This window comes from Rhinoraja longicauda, chromosome 20 (genome assembly GCF_053455715.1).
Source record: "Rhinoraja longicauda isolate Sanriku21f chromosome 20, sRhiLon1.1, whole genome shotgun sequence".
NCBI classification, from domain to species: Eukaryota; Metazoa; Chordata; class Chondrichthyes; order Rajiformes; family Arhynchobatidae; genus Rhinoraja; species Rhinoraja longicauda.
Window position 1 is genome coordinate 34,531,375 of NC_135972.1, and position 13,964 is coordinate 34,545,338.

Genomic DNA, 13,964 nt, shown 5'->3' on the forward strand with positions numbered 1-13,964 from the left:
TTAAAAGAAATGGAAGCAAATGGCTATGTCAGAACATTTATATCAACTAATATATTTTCACAGTAATTGAATACATCAGCAATTATTATCCAATTGGCAATAAAGCTAGCTGGCTATGGGCATTGTTGATGTAAGGGGACAGAGAGTTTAATAAAAGACTCATTAATCACCTCAGGACATGTGAAATCCTATCAGAACCAAGTCATTCTTCACCTCAAGGGGCAGCTTAAGAAGGTGATGAACACACTCAAATTCATGCCACATCGTGCGGATCAGTGGCCGTGAAGCAATAGTTGAGTTATGTTCTGTTTGCTGCTTTGGTTTCCCTTTATTTATTTATTCCCTTTATTTATCTCTAATCCCCCTTCGTAAAGATAGGCGAGATGCTTTAAGGCACACAAATGATACTCAAAATTTTAACCACCCTGACATGATTCCTATTTAATTACTTCACATCTCATTTGCCGCAATTTAATACCAGTATGCCGTTGTATCTGAAGCTTTGCCAATGAGCCAGTCTTTGAAAATTGAATGGAACAGCATTCTTGAAGTTGAGACCGTTTGAAGCTCATCAACATGCAGTCCAGGCTTTGATTGTACATTATTATTTATGCATCAATGAAGATTCCTGCTTGTGGCTAGTGCCCTCGCGATAATTCCACCCAAGTTGGTGTGAGAATTTGGCAGCAAAATCGGGTTAAACTCAGAGATACTAAAACAATGCAAGTGCATAAACACTGTTACTTATAGTATATTGTTGCTTCAAGGTTTTCTCTTCTGTCTAAAGGAGTTATTTTGGAGGCTTGGGAGTATTCCACAAATGTACAGAGCCACAAGATGAGCAATTTGAGGTTATTTTATGTTAAAATTCCCCATCTTCCAAACTTTGTTGTGACCCTTACGCTATTTTTTAATCGGCTTTTTTTCTGCAGTTGTAACACTGTATTTTGCACACTATTTTCTCTCCTGCAGTACCTGGTGTAATGTATGATTTGCCTGGGCAGCACGCAAAGCAAACTTCTTCACTATTTGTCAGTACATGTGACAATAATATACCAACACAAAAACTTCACAGGTGTGCCCAAAGATTTCTGGGAAAAAATGCACCAGTTTCTATGAATCACTGGTTTATGAGTGGGGAAAGAACATTCAAGACTGTATTTGGGAATCTCGAGGCTGTGCATTGGGGATTAAATGGTGGAAGGACTGTCCTTGCTTACAAGATACTCAGCCTTGCCAGCCACATTTTGACACCTGTACGAATGAGTCGACAGTTGCCACATTGGCCTCATCAGCTGCTTCAAATTGTACAAGACCTGAGTGTAAGCAAATCATCCTCGATGCTGAGGGACTGCACAAGACAAATAGGTCACTGTACATTCCTAACACAAAGTGCTGGAGGAACTCAGTGGGTCAGGCAGCATCTATGGAGAGAATATGCAGGAGATGTTTTGGTCAAAATACTTCATGAGACTGATTGGTCTGAAGAAGGTTCCCGACCCAAAACATCAGCTCTCTATTCCTTCTTCACCGGCTGCCTGACTCGCTGAGTTCTTCCAGCACTTTGTGTTTTGCTTAGGATTCCTGTATCTGCAGATTCGTGTGTTTTCATTTTAGAATGGCTACTGAGAAAAAGTTATTGTCCTCTCTCTGACAGGAGTTCAGTGAGACTCTCACTCACTGCTCCCCCTCTGTGATCCCTGCTGCTCTGCTGCTGTTCGAACATGTTCTGACCCTGACTCGCTACTACATCCACATGCCTTTTCTCAGCACTTATCTTGGCCATCAGCTTGTCCCACGTGCTTCCTGCTCTGTTTCCAGACCTCCCAACCAGGGTCTAAGGTATCTACACTCCTACCGCTTCTCGCAACATTTCTCCCTCCATGGATTACACACTCCACTCTACTCTACCCTCTCTGCACACAACCACCAGGCAAGGGGGAAAGCTGGCAGTGCCCATATATTGGTCAATGCTTTGTTATGCACTGGTGTGATGGTATCAGCTCAATTCTGCTACCCTGGCCTGGAATACAGTTTATACAATGTCGTTCCTTTCATCTATCGAAATTCACCTCCACCATCTTGTTAGTGGATTACATCCCATCAGATCTGCTTTCTCGAAAATAAACTCTTGGAAAGCTGCCGGCCCAAAGATGAGTCCTTGGACAGATTCTCAAATCCTACACCCATCAACTGGTCAGTCTTCATCTTCAACTTCTGATTGAACAAGCTTCTGTCCCCATCTGCTTCAAGAAAACCTCCATTATTCCAGTTTCCAAGAAAAAACAAAGTAACCGGTGTCAAAGACTACTTGTCCAGTGGTTCAAATATTGACCATAATGAAATGCTTTGAAAGACATTAATGGAACAGATTTCACCAGTATTCCAGACAATCTAGACCCCTTGCAATTTGCCTACAGGGTAAACAGGTCTATGGAGGACACCATCGCTCTTGCACTATATTCAGTCCTGGATCACCTAGTCAATGTGAGCAGCTATTGATTACAGCTCATCTTTTAACACCATGATAACAAATGAACTCATTCCTAAACATCTGGACTTTGGCACCTCCATCTGTAACGGGCTTCTGAACTTCTTGATCGGCAGACCTAAGTTGGTCAGAATTGGTCATAACATTTCCTCCACCCTGCCCCTCGATACTGGTGCCCCTCTGGTTCCAAACTCAGTCCCTTGCTCCTCTCCCTCTACACCATGACTGTCTTGCCACATACAATGCTTACTCGATCTTTAGTTTGCGGATGATAACACTGTTGTCGACAGGATCTATAACCCAATGAGATGAAGTACAATAGATATATTTAAAACCTAGCATCACAGAGTCAGCACAATAACCATGTTATTAATGCCAGTATGATGGAAGAGTTGGTCGTTGATTTAAGAAAGTGAACACAACCCTATCCTCATCAAAAGGAGCAGCTGTAGAGATGTTCAGGACTTTAAGTTCCTATGCATCCATATCACCAGCAACCTAACCTACCTAGTACCTTCGCACTAATGCAGTGATCAAGAAAGCACATCAGCGTATTTACTATCTTAGGCGTCTGAGAAGATTCAACTTATGACCAAGGATTCTCTCAAGCTTCTAGGGATGCACTACAGAAAGTATTGTGACTGGATGCATCACAGCCTGGTATGGCAACTGCTCTACACTTGATGGCCTAAACCTGCAGAAAGTAGTGAACACAGCCCAGTCCCGATCAGGCTCTTTATTTCCTTCAGTCTAGTTTATCTTCACGGTGCGATGCATCAGAAAGACTGGAAGTAACATCAAGGGTGCCTGCCACCCTGGCCACTCTCTTTTCTCTCTTCTGCCTTCTGAGAGAAGGATGTGGGAGATTGAAAGCTAGGATGTCCAGACTTAAGTACAGCTTCTTTTCCACTGTTATGCAGACCCTGAACCAATCACATCCTCCACACTCCAATCTCCCACATCCTTCTCTCAGAAGGCAGAAGAGATTGCTGTCTACACACAGTGCAGACAGTCTGATGACTCAGGCATGCAAACTAGGAAAGTCTCTGATTCAATCCCGATAATCAGAGAGATATCTCAATTCAGCTTGTCAGGAAAGTGGTTCACTACATTCAGCTTGTGAGAGGCAGGGCAATGAAGCGGAGACAGCCAGCCGGGTTCTGAGCATGGGCTATTGATCCCTGCTGGAATCGCATATTGTGGAACTACATCCATTTCCGAATTTGCTGCCTTCAGAAAACCAGGATGAGTGGAAATTTGGGAAAAAATTATATTAATGGCGGCGCTGCCCTAGCAGCAGGCTGCGGCTTACCTGCGGTCCGTTTGTCTCTGTGTTTTGTTGTTTTTTTTTGTCTTAATTGTAGTTGTGATGTCGTGATTTTGTGTTTGTGTACTATGTGTGTATGTGGGGGGGGAAACTGTAAAATTGTAGATGTGTCCCTTCCGAACGGAGACCCGACCTTTGTTTTCTGGGTCGGGTCTCCGTTCCTGCTGCGGCCTACCATCGACCCAACTCCTGGAGCTGGCGGCCTCCAGGGCTCCGGTTTGCAGAGCCCACGGACCGGACTCACCATCAGCGGAGCCGGCCGACCTCGGAGGCCGCGGGAGTGGCTGCGACTCGCCATGGGCTCGGGCCGCGTGGATGCCGACATCGGGAGCTCCGGCAGCGGCAGCGTGTTCGCCCGCCCCGGATCGCGGGGCCTGGGTCGGCCCGCCGCGGACATTTCACCGTCCGGCGCGGCCTGGAACGTGGCAACGACACCAGCCTGACCGCGAGAGAAGACGGCAGGGGAAGGGAAAGGACATTCTGGCCTTCCATCACAGTGAGGAGGGGACTGGAGGAGACTCACTGTGATGGATGTTTCTTTTTTTTGTGTGTTGGTTGGGGTTGTGTAATTTGCTTGTTTTATTGCTTTTATTATTGGATTGTGGGTGACTAAATATCTTGAATCTTGAATCTTGAATATTAGAGACCTGTGCTCTTCCTGTACACGAACAGCACAGAATTTTATTTACAATGCAAGAGCTCAAAACAAAACTCATCTAAATTCACAATGCCATTTTCTGAGGTATTAGAATATAAGAAAACATAACAGATGTTCCTATTTGTTATTAACGTCGTTCATTTCACAGATAATGTCTTTCAACTAAGAAGATGCCAAATTATATAGCAAGAGAGAAAACGTTTTTGTGATTTCATGAAAAATAAATGGTGCAACTTACCCACTGGCGGTGGTGGGTCTATCCCATTCATCGTCACTCAGTGCCACATCATGATAAAGGTTATGGTGCCTGTTGGCGGGCGGGTATGTTAGTTTAGCACTTTTCCATTCATGTGCATGAAGGCTGTAGCCAGATGCTTGATATCCAGAAGGAACTGAAGAGAAAATATAGGGTGTTGAAGAGTTTCAGAAACAATCTATGAATATTTAGTAAATGATGAAAAACCCTGTTGATATAATTAGTGGAATTCTGTGAACGAAAGCAACCGAGAAGGGAAGAAACAATGGCAGGGTGTAGTGTTTAATCTTAATAGTGAATGGTATCACAAGAAAAATCACAAATGGGCCAAAATTTCTATGTATTAGTAAACTGAATTTTGCTCCAGCAACAGCACCAGTCTGGGCCATACTGCTGCTTGCAGTTTATTTCACACTGCCGAGCAGTCCAATTTAATTACTGACATAACCTGCCAAGTGCAGAGATGATCATTTTATTTTAGAAATCAGCTGCAATAACAGTCACAAAGCATGATTACACATCCCTTTACAAGGGGAAAGCTATTAGATTCGCATATTCTTTGCAATCATTCAGATTATTTAATATTTTGAAGTCAAGTAAAATCTTGACAGCAGCATTATTTCCCCAACCATTTACTGTGGTCACATCATCCATCTGCAATGAGGCAGAAGGATGTGTTTGTTACCCGTTGGCTGGTGGATTGCACATTGTGTGGAGTTACGACAACCTATTTAAATTTGCAAATGTGAATGTCACATTCTAACCCTGTCTATGCACATGGTAGGAGTGTGGCACATCTGCAAATGTTTAGTTATGACTACCTTTTGGTTGGTAGTAATCAGATTACAAGTGATCAATATGCAGAAAAAAAATTGTTAACATTTATCCGCAAAGGAAGAAAGTGTCCATAATGACAGGAAAGCACTGAAACTGGGTGGGAGTTAGTCAGTCAAAACACATCACATGGTCCACACAAGGAAGCATTAGTCTCCTCTAAACTAATCTCAGATTCTTCAAACAGTGATGTTTATGTTTTAATGAAGAGGCTTTTAACCAAATCTAATTAATATTAGATTAACGTATTATGTGTGTTGAGGTGGGAGAGAGGAATGTAAGAAACAGTGATTTAATTGATTGTTAATATTAATAAATCATTGAAAAAAGGAAGATTACCTGTAACAAATAAATTCACTATAGGTTATTTTGTTCTTGTAATTCCAGGAATATATCCACATGTATCACAAATTGCTCTTTCCATAAATTATGTAGGATTTTGGTAATGGGTTGCATTTAGCAATGTCATAGATAGAGCTACAAAAATGTTTTCAAGTGCAGAAATGTACAGTGAAAGTGCACATGATCAGTTAAAACTATAGTGCAATAAGAGATTTTTTTTCCCTATCTTGCCACCCATGTAATCACTGGTGGACATTGGCATTCAATCCCCCCAAAAAATAACCATGATGTTTAAATTCCAACACTCATCTGAAGAAGGGTCTCGATCCAAAACGTCACCCATTCCTTCTCTCCTGAGATGCTGCCTGACCTGCTGAGTTACTCCAGCATTTTGTGAATAAATACCCTCATTTCACATTATCGCCTTTCTCATGTTCAGATGAGCTCCTATATGACTGCTTTGAGTTGGTGGATTCAAGGACTCTGCAGCCAACCAAAGTAAATATGTCACTACCATCACACACTTTGTCGGTCGGTGCATAGAGGACTGCGTTCCAAAGAAGTCATTTTGATTGTTCTTCAACCAGACACCAAGGATGACCCATGAGATTCACTCTAATGAAATCCAAGTCTGTGGCATTTCCGATTTAGTTTAGAGATACTGCGTGGAAACAGGCCCTTCAACCCACCGAGTCCACACCGACCAGCAATCCCCACACACTAACACTATCCTACACACACTAGGGACAATTTTACATTTACACCAAACCAATTAACCTACAAACTTGTACGTCTTTGGAGTGTGGGAGAAAACCGAAGATCTCGGAGAAATCCCACGTGGTCACGGGGAGAAGGTACAAACTCCGTACAAACAACTCCCGTTGTCGGGGTCGAACCCGGGTCTCCAGCACTGCAAGCACCGTAAGGCAGTAACTCTACTGCTGCACCACAGTGCCGCCCTGACAAGAAATCTAAGTACAATCTTCACAAGGCCATCAAGGATGCCAAGAGAAATTTCTGGACACGCCGGAGTCTAAGAATAACTACACGGAGACCCATCAATTGTGGCATGGCTTGCATGCTACAACGGCCTACAAAGTGAAGTCAGGCATTACCGCTGGCAACAAGGCATCCCTCCTCAACAAGCACATTGCATTTTATGCTCCTTCGGAACAGTAGGTCAATGGCTTTACCTGTCCAACAGTCTCAGGTGCATCTGTCCCCAGGATCAGCTTTGTGGCCTTCCTGAGAATGAAACTGCGGAAAGCAACTGGTCCAGATGGAGGGAGATGGACGGAGTGACTGACTGAGTCCTCAGAACCTGTGTGGACCAGCTGGCAGCAGTACTGACAGTCACTTTTAACCTCACCCTACTCCATTCCGAGATTCCCACTTGCTTTAAGAAGGCCGCTATCATCCTGGTACTAAAGAAAAGCAAGGTAGCATGATTTAGTGACTACCATCCAGTGCCCTTGCAACGACAGGAAATACTTTGAGAGGCTGGTCATAGCACACATTGTCTCCACCCTCAGACTGTCTTTGCAATTCGCTTACGGTGAACCAAATCCACAGCGGACAACATCTCCCTGGCCCTACACAATGCTGGATTACACGGACACCACCCCCTGGCCCTACACAATGCTGGATTACACGGACACCACCCCCTGGCCCTACACAACGCTGGATTACACGGACACCACCCCCTGGCCCTACACAACGCTGGATTACACGGACACCACCCCCTGGCCCTACACAATGCTGGATTACACGGACACCATCCCCCTGGCCCTACATAATGCTGGATTACATGGACACCCATGTCAGACACTCCTTTATTGCCTATAGCTCTGCCTTCAACATCGTAATTCCAACAAAACTCATCTCCAAACGTGGACCTAGGAGTCAGCACTCCCCTCTGCAAGTGAATCTTTGACCTTGCCAGCAGACAGCAATCTATATAAAAGATCCTCCTTGAAAATTCTCAACACTTACTATAATCCCTATACAGTCTGCAGCCAAATTCTGCTCCAACAACAACAAAATAAAGTGGTGGCAGAAACCAGTGGGTCAGGCAGCATCTGTGGAGGGAATGGACAGGTGACTTTTTGGGTTGGGACTCTTCCTCAGATGATTGGGACTGATCATTCTGATCTAATTATAATTACGTGCCTGCAGATGGTCCGGATCTCAAACCACGATGAGCTGGTGTGATCGATAGAGACAGAGAGCGTAGTAACATCGTGTCAGGGCAACAACCTCTCCAGCACAATGAAGGAGCCGGTTATTGACTTCAGGAAGTGGGGTGGAGAACACATCCTAGTCTGCATCAATGTGGCTGAAGTGGAGGTGATCAACAGCTTCAGGTTCCTCAGTGTAAATATCACCAACAATCTGGCCTGGTCCTGCCATATGACTTATTGATTTCTACAGATGTTCCGCAGAAAGCATTTAATCGGAATGCACAGCAACTTGGTTTGGGCAAGGATTACAAGTTCTAGTGAGCTGTGAACACAACCCAGTCCATCATGCAAAACAGCCTCCCACCCCCTACCCCCCACCCCCCCCCCCCCTACCCCACCAAGGACAAGTTGATTTCAAATCTCAGATCAGCTTCACATTCTAACTCAAATCAATGCATAACTTAGTTAAGAGTTATACAGCACAGAAACAGCCCCTCCATCCCAACTCCTCCATGCCACCCAAACATCTAACTGAGCAAGTCATCTTTCCCAGTGTTTAGTTCACATCTCTCTAAAACTGCACTTGTCTCAACATCATTTAAACATTGTAGTTATACCCAGCCTCCTGAGCTCTTGGGAAAAACACCCCAGCCTGTGCAGTATTTCCTTATAACTCAAACCCTCCAGTTCCAGTAACACCCTTGTGAAACTTTCCCCAACCCTTTCCAGCTTAACGACATCCTTCTTGTAGCTCGGTGACCAGAATTGCAGATACTTTTCCAACTGTGGTCTCACCCATCATCTTGTACAGTTGTGACACGATGTCCCAACAACCTGTACTCTAAGGCCTAACTAATGAAGATAAATAAGCATGCCAAATGCCTTCTTTGCCGCTTTGTTTACTGTGTCACCACTTTCAGGGGGCGAGGTACTTGTATTCTACCACACTCTCCAGAGCCCCACCATCTACTGTGCAAGACCTGCCCTGATTTAATGCAACACTCACACTTGTTCAAGTTAAATTCCACCTATTTTTCCTTGACCCACTTTCCCATTTGCTCTCTGTCCTGCTGTAACCAAATAGCCTTCTTCGTTATCCACTGTACCCACCAATGTTGGTGTCATTTGCCAACTACACCCTCATCCAAGCCACTAATACAGATGATGGACAACAGTGGAGCTAGCATTGATTCCTGCAGCACACTGCTGGTTATAAGCTTCCAATCTGAGAAACAATTCTCCACTCTTACCCCCTGACTCCCACCACCAAGCCAATTTTGTGTTTACTTAGCTAGATCAACCTGGATTCCATGTGGTCTAACATTCTGGATCAGCCTACTGTGAAGGACCATGTCAAAAGTCTTTGTTCCTGTGCGTTGCTATTTGGATTTACTTACGCTTTCGAGACCAGCGATTGATGTGCATGATTGACTGAAATTACCGGAATTCACTGTGATGATTCAATGTTAATTGATTTTTCTGCACCACCCGCATCTCAAAAACCCAGAAATTAATCAAAACCAAAAATGTAAAAACTCAAGCCATCCTCATCAACCTGATCTCATCCTGAGAGCTTCAAGATTTATAAAATTTATCACAATCATAAAATTTAATTTTTAAGTTTACATTGTTCCTTACATTGTACCTGCATATTTATTAAGTACTAGACCAAGTGGACCCGTTGGGCCCAAACCTCTCCTGCATTGGTGCAGCACCCTCTCCTCCCCTCTCCCCCTCCCTGCCCCCCTTCCCCCCTCCCTCCCCCTCTCCATCCCCCTCAACCCCCCTTATCCTCCCTCCTCCGCCTTCCCTCCCTTCCTAGGAGATAGATTTAAACTTTAAAATGTGAATAACTTTTAAAATATAACACCGATTTCAATGAAACTTCTTCCATTAGCACCAAAGGGTCGACGGTGAGTAAGATGGGCCTAAAATTGTCGTGCTATCGTGTACCGCTTTGGCTGTAGTTCAGGAACAAACAAACAAACAAGAGTTTTAGTATATAGAAGATTATCACACCAGTTTATTTTTCAGTGGATGGATTGTTTACATTTTGATCAGATTAGGCCTAGCCGATATTCAGCAATTCCATTTCTGAGACAAGCGAACAAATTGGGCAGTGGGTAGAGTTGGAATTCAGATCAGTACTTCCATTGAAATAGCAGTTCAAAATAATGAATATGCTCTATCTACCACAATATTGGCTCGTTTAAACAGTAACTGCTTTCCTGCATCTTAAATGAACCTAGGCTCAGGCAGCTTTCTGTTTAAATAGCGTGCAGTTATATCTTCTGTGCTGATGAGCTGCGATAAAACTGGGAGGCTTGTCACGTTGGAGATGTTTAATCATCCTAGTTTACTGTGGAGCTTTTACATCTCATAGGATCCACTTAACTTGTGATGCTGACACATTGATGCAGATTTTGATGTTCTTGGAATATAGCTCATTGATGTGATTACAGATAACCTGAAGACTAACCACTACAGTACAAGATAAGAAACAACCACATTAATTGCACCTGTTATTTATTTCCCTTAACAGTGAAATACATTTGATTTACGGCACTATTTAATTTGTTTGAGCTCAACTGGAAAAGTAAAACCTTGTGATTCCTGTTGTAACGGTGAGAACTATCGACCATTAACCAGCCAACCAGGTCCATATATCTTGGTCTATAAATTCATTTGAATCAAATTAGATATTATTGTTGCCTTAATTTTAAATTATTGAATGGGAATTTCTCTAGTTTTAGATGCACCTGTGGCCTTCACGATAAAGTTTCTTGTTAGAATTAAATGTCATTTAAAGATCATTCATAAGCTGCAAGGATTTGTTAATGTTTAATTAATTCTGGAAAATTAACTCACTTCAGTCATGTGTACTTTCGCATGAAACAATTATTTTGTTGCCAGCAGCTTTGAGAAGATTTTTCATAGTTTCTGTTCAAGTTTTAAATGACAGATTCCAGTAAAGTTTCACAAAAAGACAGACGTGATTATCTCTGCCTTGTTAATGCATTTTCAATTGTCTTATTCATTTCTCTTCCAATTGATATGTGTCATGTAACTTTGCCAAATGGTGTGGGGAATATGCTCTGAGGAAATATTGTAATCATCAAAATGGAATTAATGTAAAAGTTCTAGCAAAGGCCGAAAGCTAATTAATTAGGATGCCTTATCAAAACATTTTTTTTAAATCAGTTTTAAATGTGAAGACTTCAATATCACATGACTGGAGGCAGCTCACCATGGGAGTACTTAAGTTTGTCCATGTTTTACTGGACATGATAAAAGACTAGATAAACAGAATAATAAACAAGCAGCCTAATATGCAGCTGGATGTCATCAAGTATTTATAATAATCCCACTGACAAAAAGAGATACAGATCAAAGGTTTTATTATAACGTGTACCAATTAAGGTACAGTAATATTCAAATTATTCATATTTGGAGAGGTGTCCTCTTAGAACGCAGTCCATCTTTAATACCCCACTGAGATCTGCTAATGCATGTTCATGCACAAACTATCCTCGTCTAGCTCAGCAGCATCGTACACAGGCAGTTTCAACTGAACTAATTTGCGAGCCCGACTAATAACCATTGCTCATTTTGTCAACTTTTGCAATTCAAAAGGTAATGGCCACTGTTTAACCCCCACTTTATGACAATGGCAATTTTGAGTTGAAGCATTTAAAAACTCATCCAATACCATTATTGCTATCCTGCTTTGTGAGAAGTTAGAATCCTGTTTTTGTTCATGTTTTACAGGATGCTTCTCTTCATAACTCACTGATTACTCTGGGAACCTAAAGTCCCAGTTTAATATCTTGTATTTGGAAACAAAAATCAGTTAATTCTCAGTAATTTAGCGAAGCTCTCTGCCCAATTTCAATGGCTGGATGCATTCACCATCTGATAAGAGGTTGATTAATCTATTCACGTTCTAGGTTCCATAAATGTAGAGAAGATTAACAGATATTGGATGACCTCTTCCACATTGCCAAACATGTGACAAAATATTTACTGTGCAATGCAAACAGCAATGAGATAAACACTTGAGACCCTTCAGTAACAAATCCCACATCAGTTTCAAACACAAAGTTGAATATGTTACACTGAGTGGATGTTGGCGTTAGTTTTGTGCCTTCCCACTCTTCTTTTGGAAAACAGTGAGCAGTATTTGATTAATTAGCAGACTGTTTACTGGTTGTGATAGACTTCTTCTGTCATATGTCTTTTAGACCTGCAGCTCCGTTGAGGCAAGCCAGGCGAGGCGAGGTGTCATCGTCCAGGTCAATCAGACCTCGTTCACCATTCGGTGGCCAGTATTTGGGGCAACTGGTGACTATGTGCTCCACTGTGATAGACTGATTGGCTGCAACATTGCTGAGTCAACGGATATTGTTATTGTATTGTACGGATGCCAGGGGTTATGGGGAGAAGGCAGGAGAATGGGGTTAGGAGGGAGGGATAGATCAGCCATGATTGAATGGCGGAGTAGACTTGATGGGCCGGATGGCCTAATTCTGCTCCTGTTACCTATGACCTTATGAACACATGCATGACCATTTTAATAATAAAACAATAGTTTCTTGTCCTCTGGGGCAGGTGAATATTTGGGGTTTTCACAACACAGACAATCTGTTGGGCTGACACACGCATCCCCATGGATTGATTACCTAGAATTCACAGGCAGAGCTCACCAAAACCCTAAAGAACAGGATTTCTTGACATTGTGAGTTGTCACGATAAGAGGATGTGCAGTAAACTATTATTTTCACAGTTCAACAGTGATTGATACGACAGATGCAGCCACAATGCTGTACTCCAAGATGCTCCAGAGCAGCTCTCAGAGCACATCACCATCTGACAACAAAAATATGATTACAGACTTGAGGTGTCTGGGGAATTCAATGTAAACCTCCTTGGTTTGGTGCAGCTCCCAAGTAAATCATGTATTATAACTGTTTCATTCTCTGGTAGTGTAGAAATTGCTCACCCCTTCAGATCTGGACCATTGGATGTTTTGGAAGGAAGTGGTTATTGTGCATTCAGAACTTGTAACATTATAGGCAGGTCTAAGTTCAATATCAGGGCAGAATCCACCCATTTTGGAGATGTTCTGAAGGTTCTGCAATCTAATCTGACCGGAAGAGTGCTTTTCTATGCAGTTGATATTTGTTTAAAAATTAAAGCACTTTTACATATTTTTTGTGAATTTGTGTTGTGCGTACAAGCTACATTTTAATGCTGATGGCATGGTAAAACCAAGCAAATTGAATCACTTTTCTGATATTTAGAAGATACAATATATTCATAGTAGTAGAAGTCAGGGCCCAGAGGTGCAATGGGAATATCAGAAAAACAATCCCACCAATTGTAGCAAGATGCTGTACCATCACGCAAGAAGAATATTGAAGTTATTGAGCCATTCATCACGGAAACAGGCCCTTCGGCCATACTCGTTCATGCCAACCAAGATGCCCCATCTTAGCCAGTCCAATTTGCCCCATGTTCCTCTCAACCTTTCCTATCCATACACCTATCCAAGTGTCTTTAAGTACCTGTATCAGTGCCTGCCTGCCTCAACTACCTCTTCTAGCAGCTTATTCCATATACCCACCACTGTTTGAGTGGAGGTTTCCCCTCAGGTTCCTAGTAAACCCTACTCCTCTCACCTTAAGATGAAGAAACCCCTAGTAGGCAGTGATCATAATATGATATTCAACCAGCGACATGGCAGAAATTCAAGAGAGTCAGGGGGCAGAAGTGAGTGCAGAGTTTACCATTGAAACCTACTGAATAATGAAAGGCCAAGATGGAGTGGATGTGGAAAGGATGTTTCCAATAGTGGGAGAGTACAGGACCAGAGGACA

General features: G+C 42.7%; 1 protein-coding gene across 5 annotated transcripts in view; it reads right to left on the minus strand.

Annotated features, from left to right (window-relative positions):
• Positions 1-13,964, minus strand: part of grip1 (glutamate receptor interacting protein 1) — a 374,255-nt gene that overhangs the window by 4,744 nt on the left and 355,547 nt on the right. For all 5 annotated transcript variants that reach the window (XM_078417383.1, XM_078417381.1, XM_078417380.1 and 2 more), the window contains one exon: positions 4,715-4,868. In XM_078417383.1, coding sequence (XP_078273509.1) covers positions 4,715-4,868 — 154 coding nt within the window. The remainder of the gene's footprint in view (positions 1-4,714; positions 4,869-13,964) is intronic.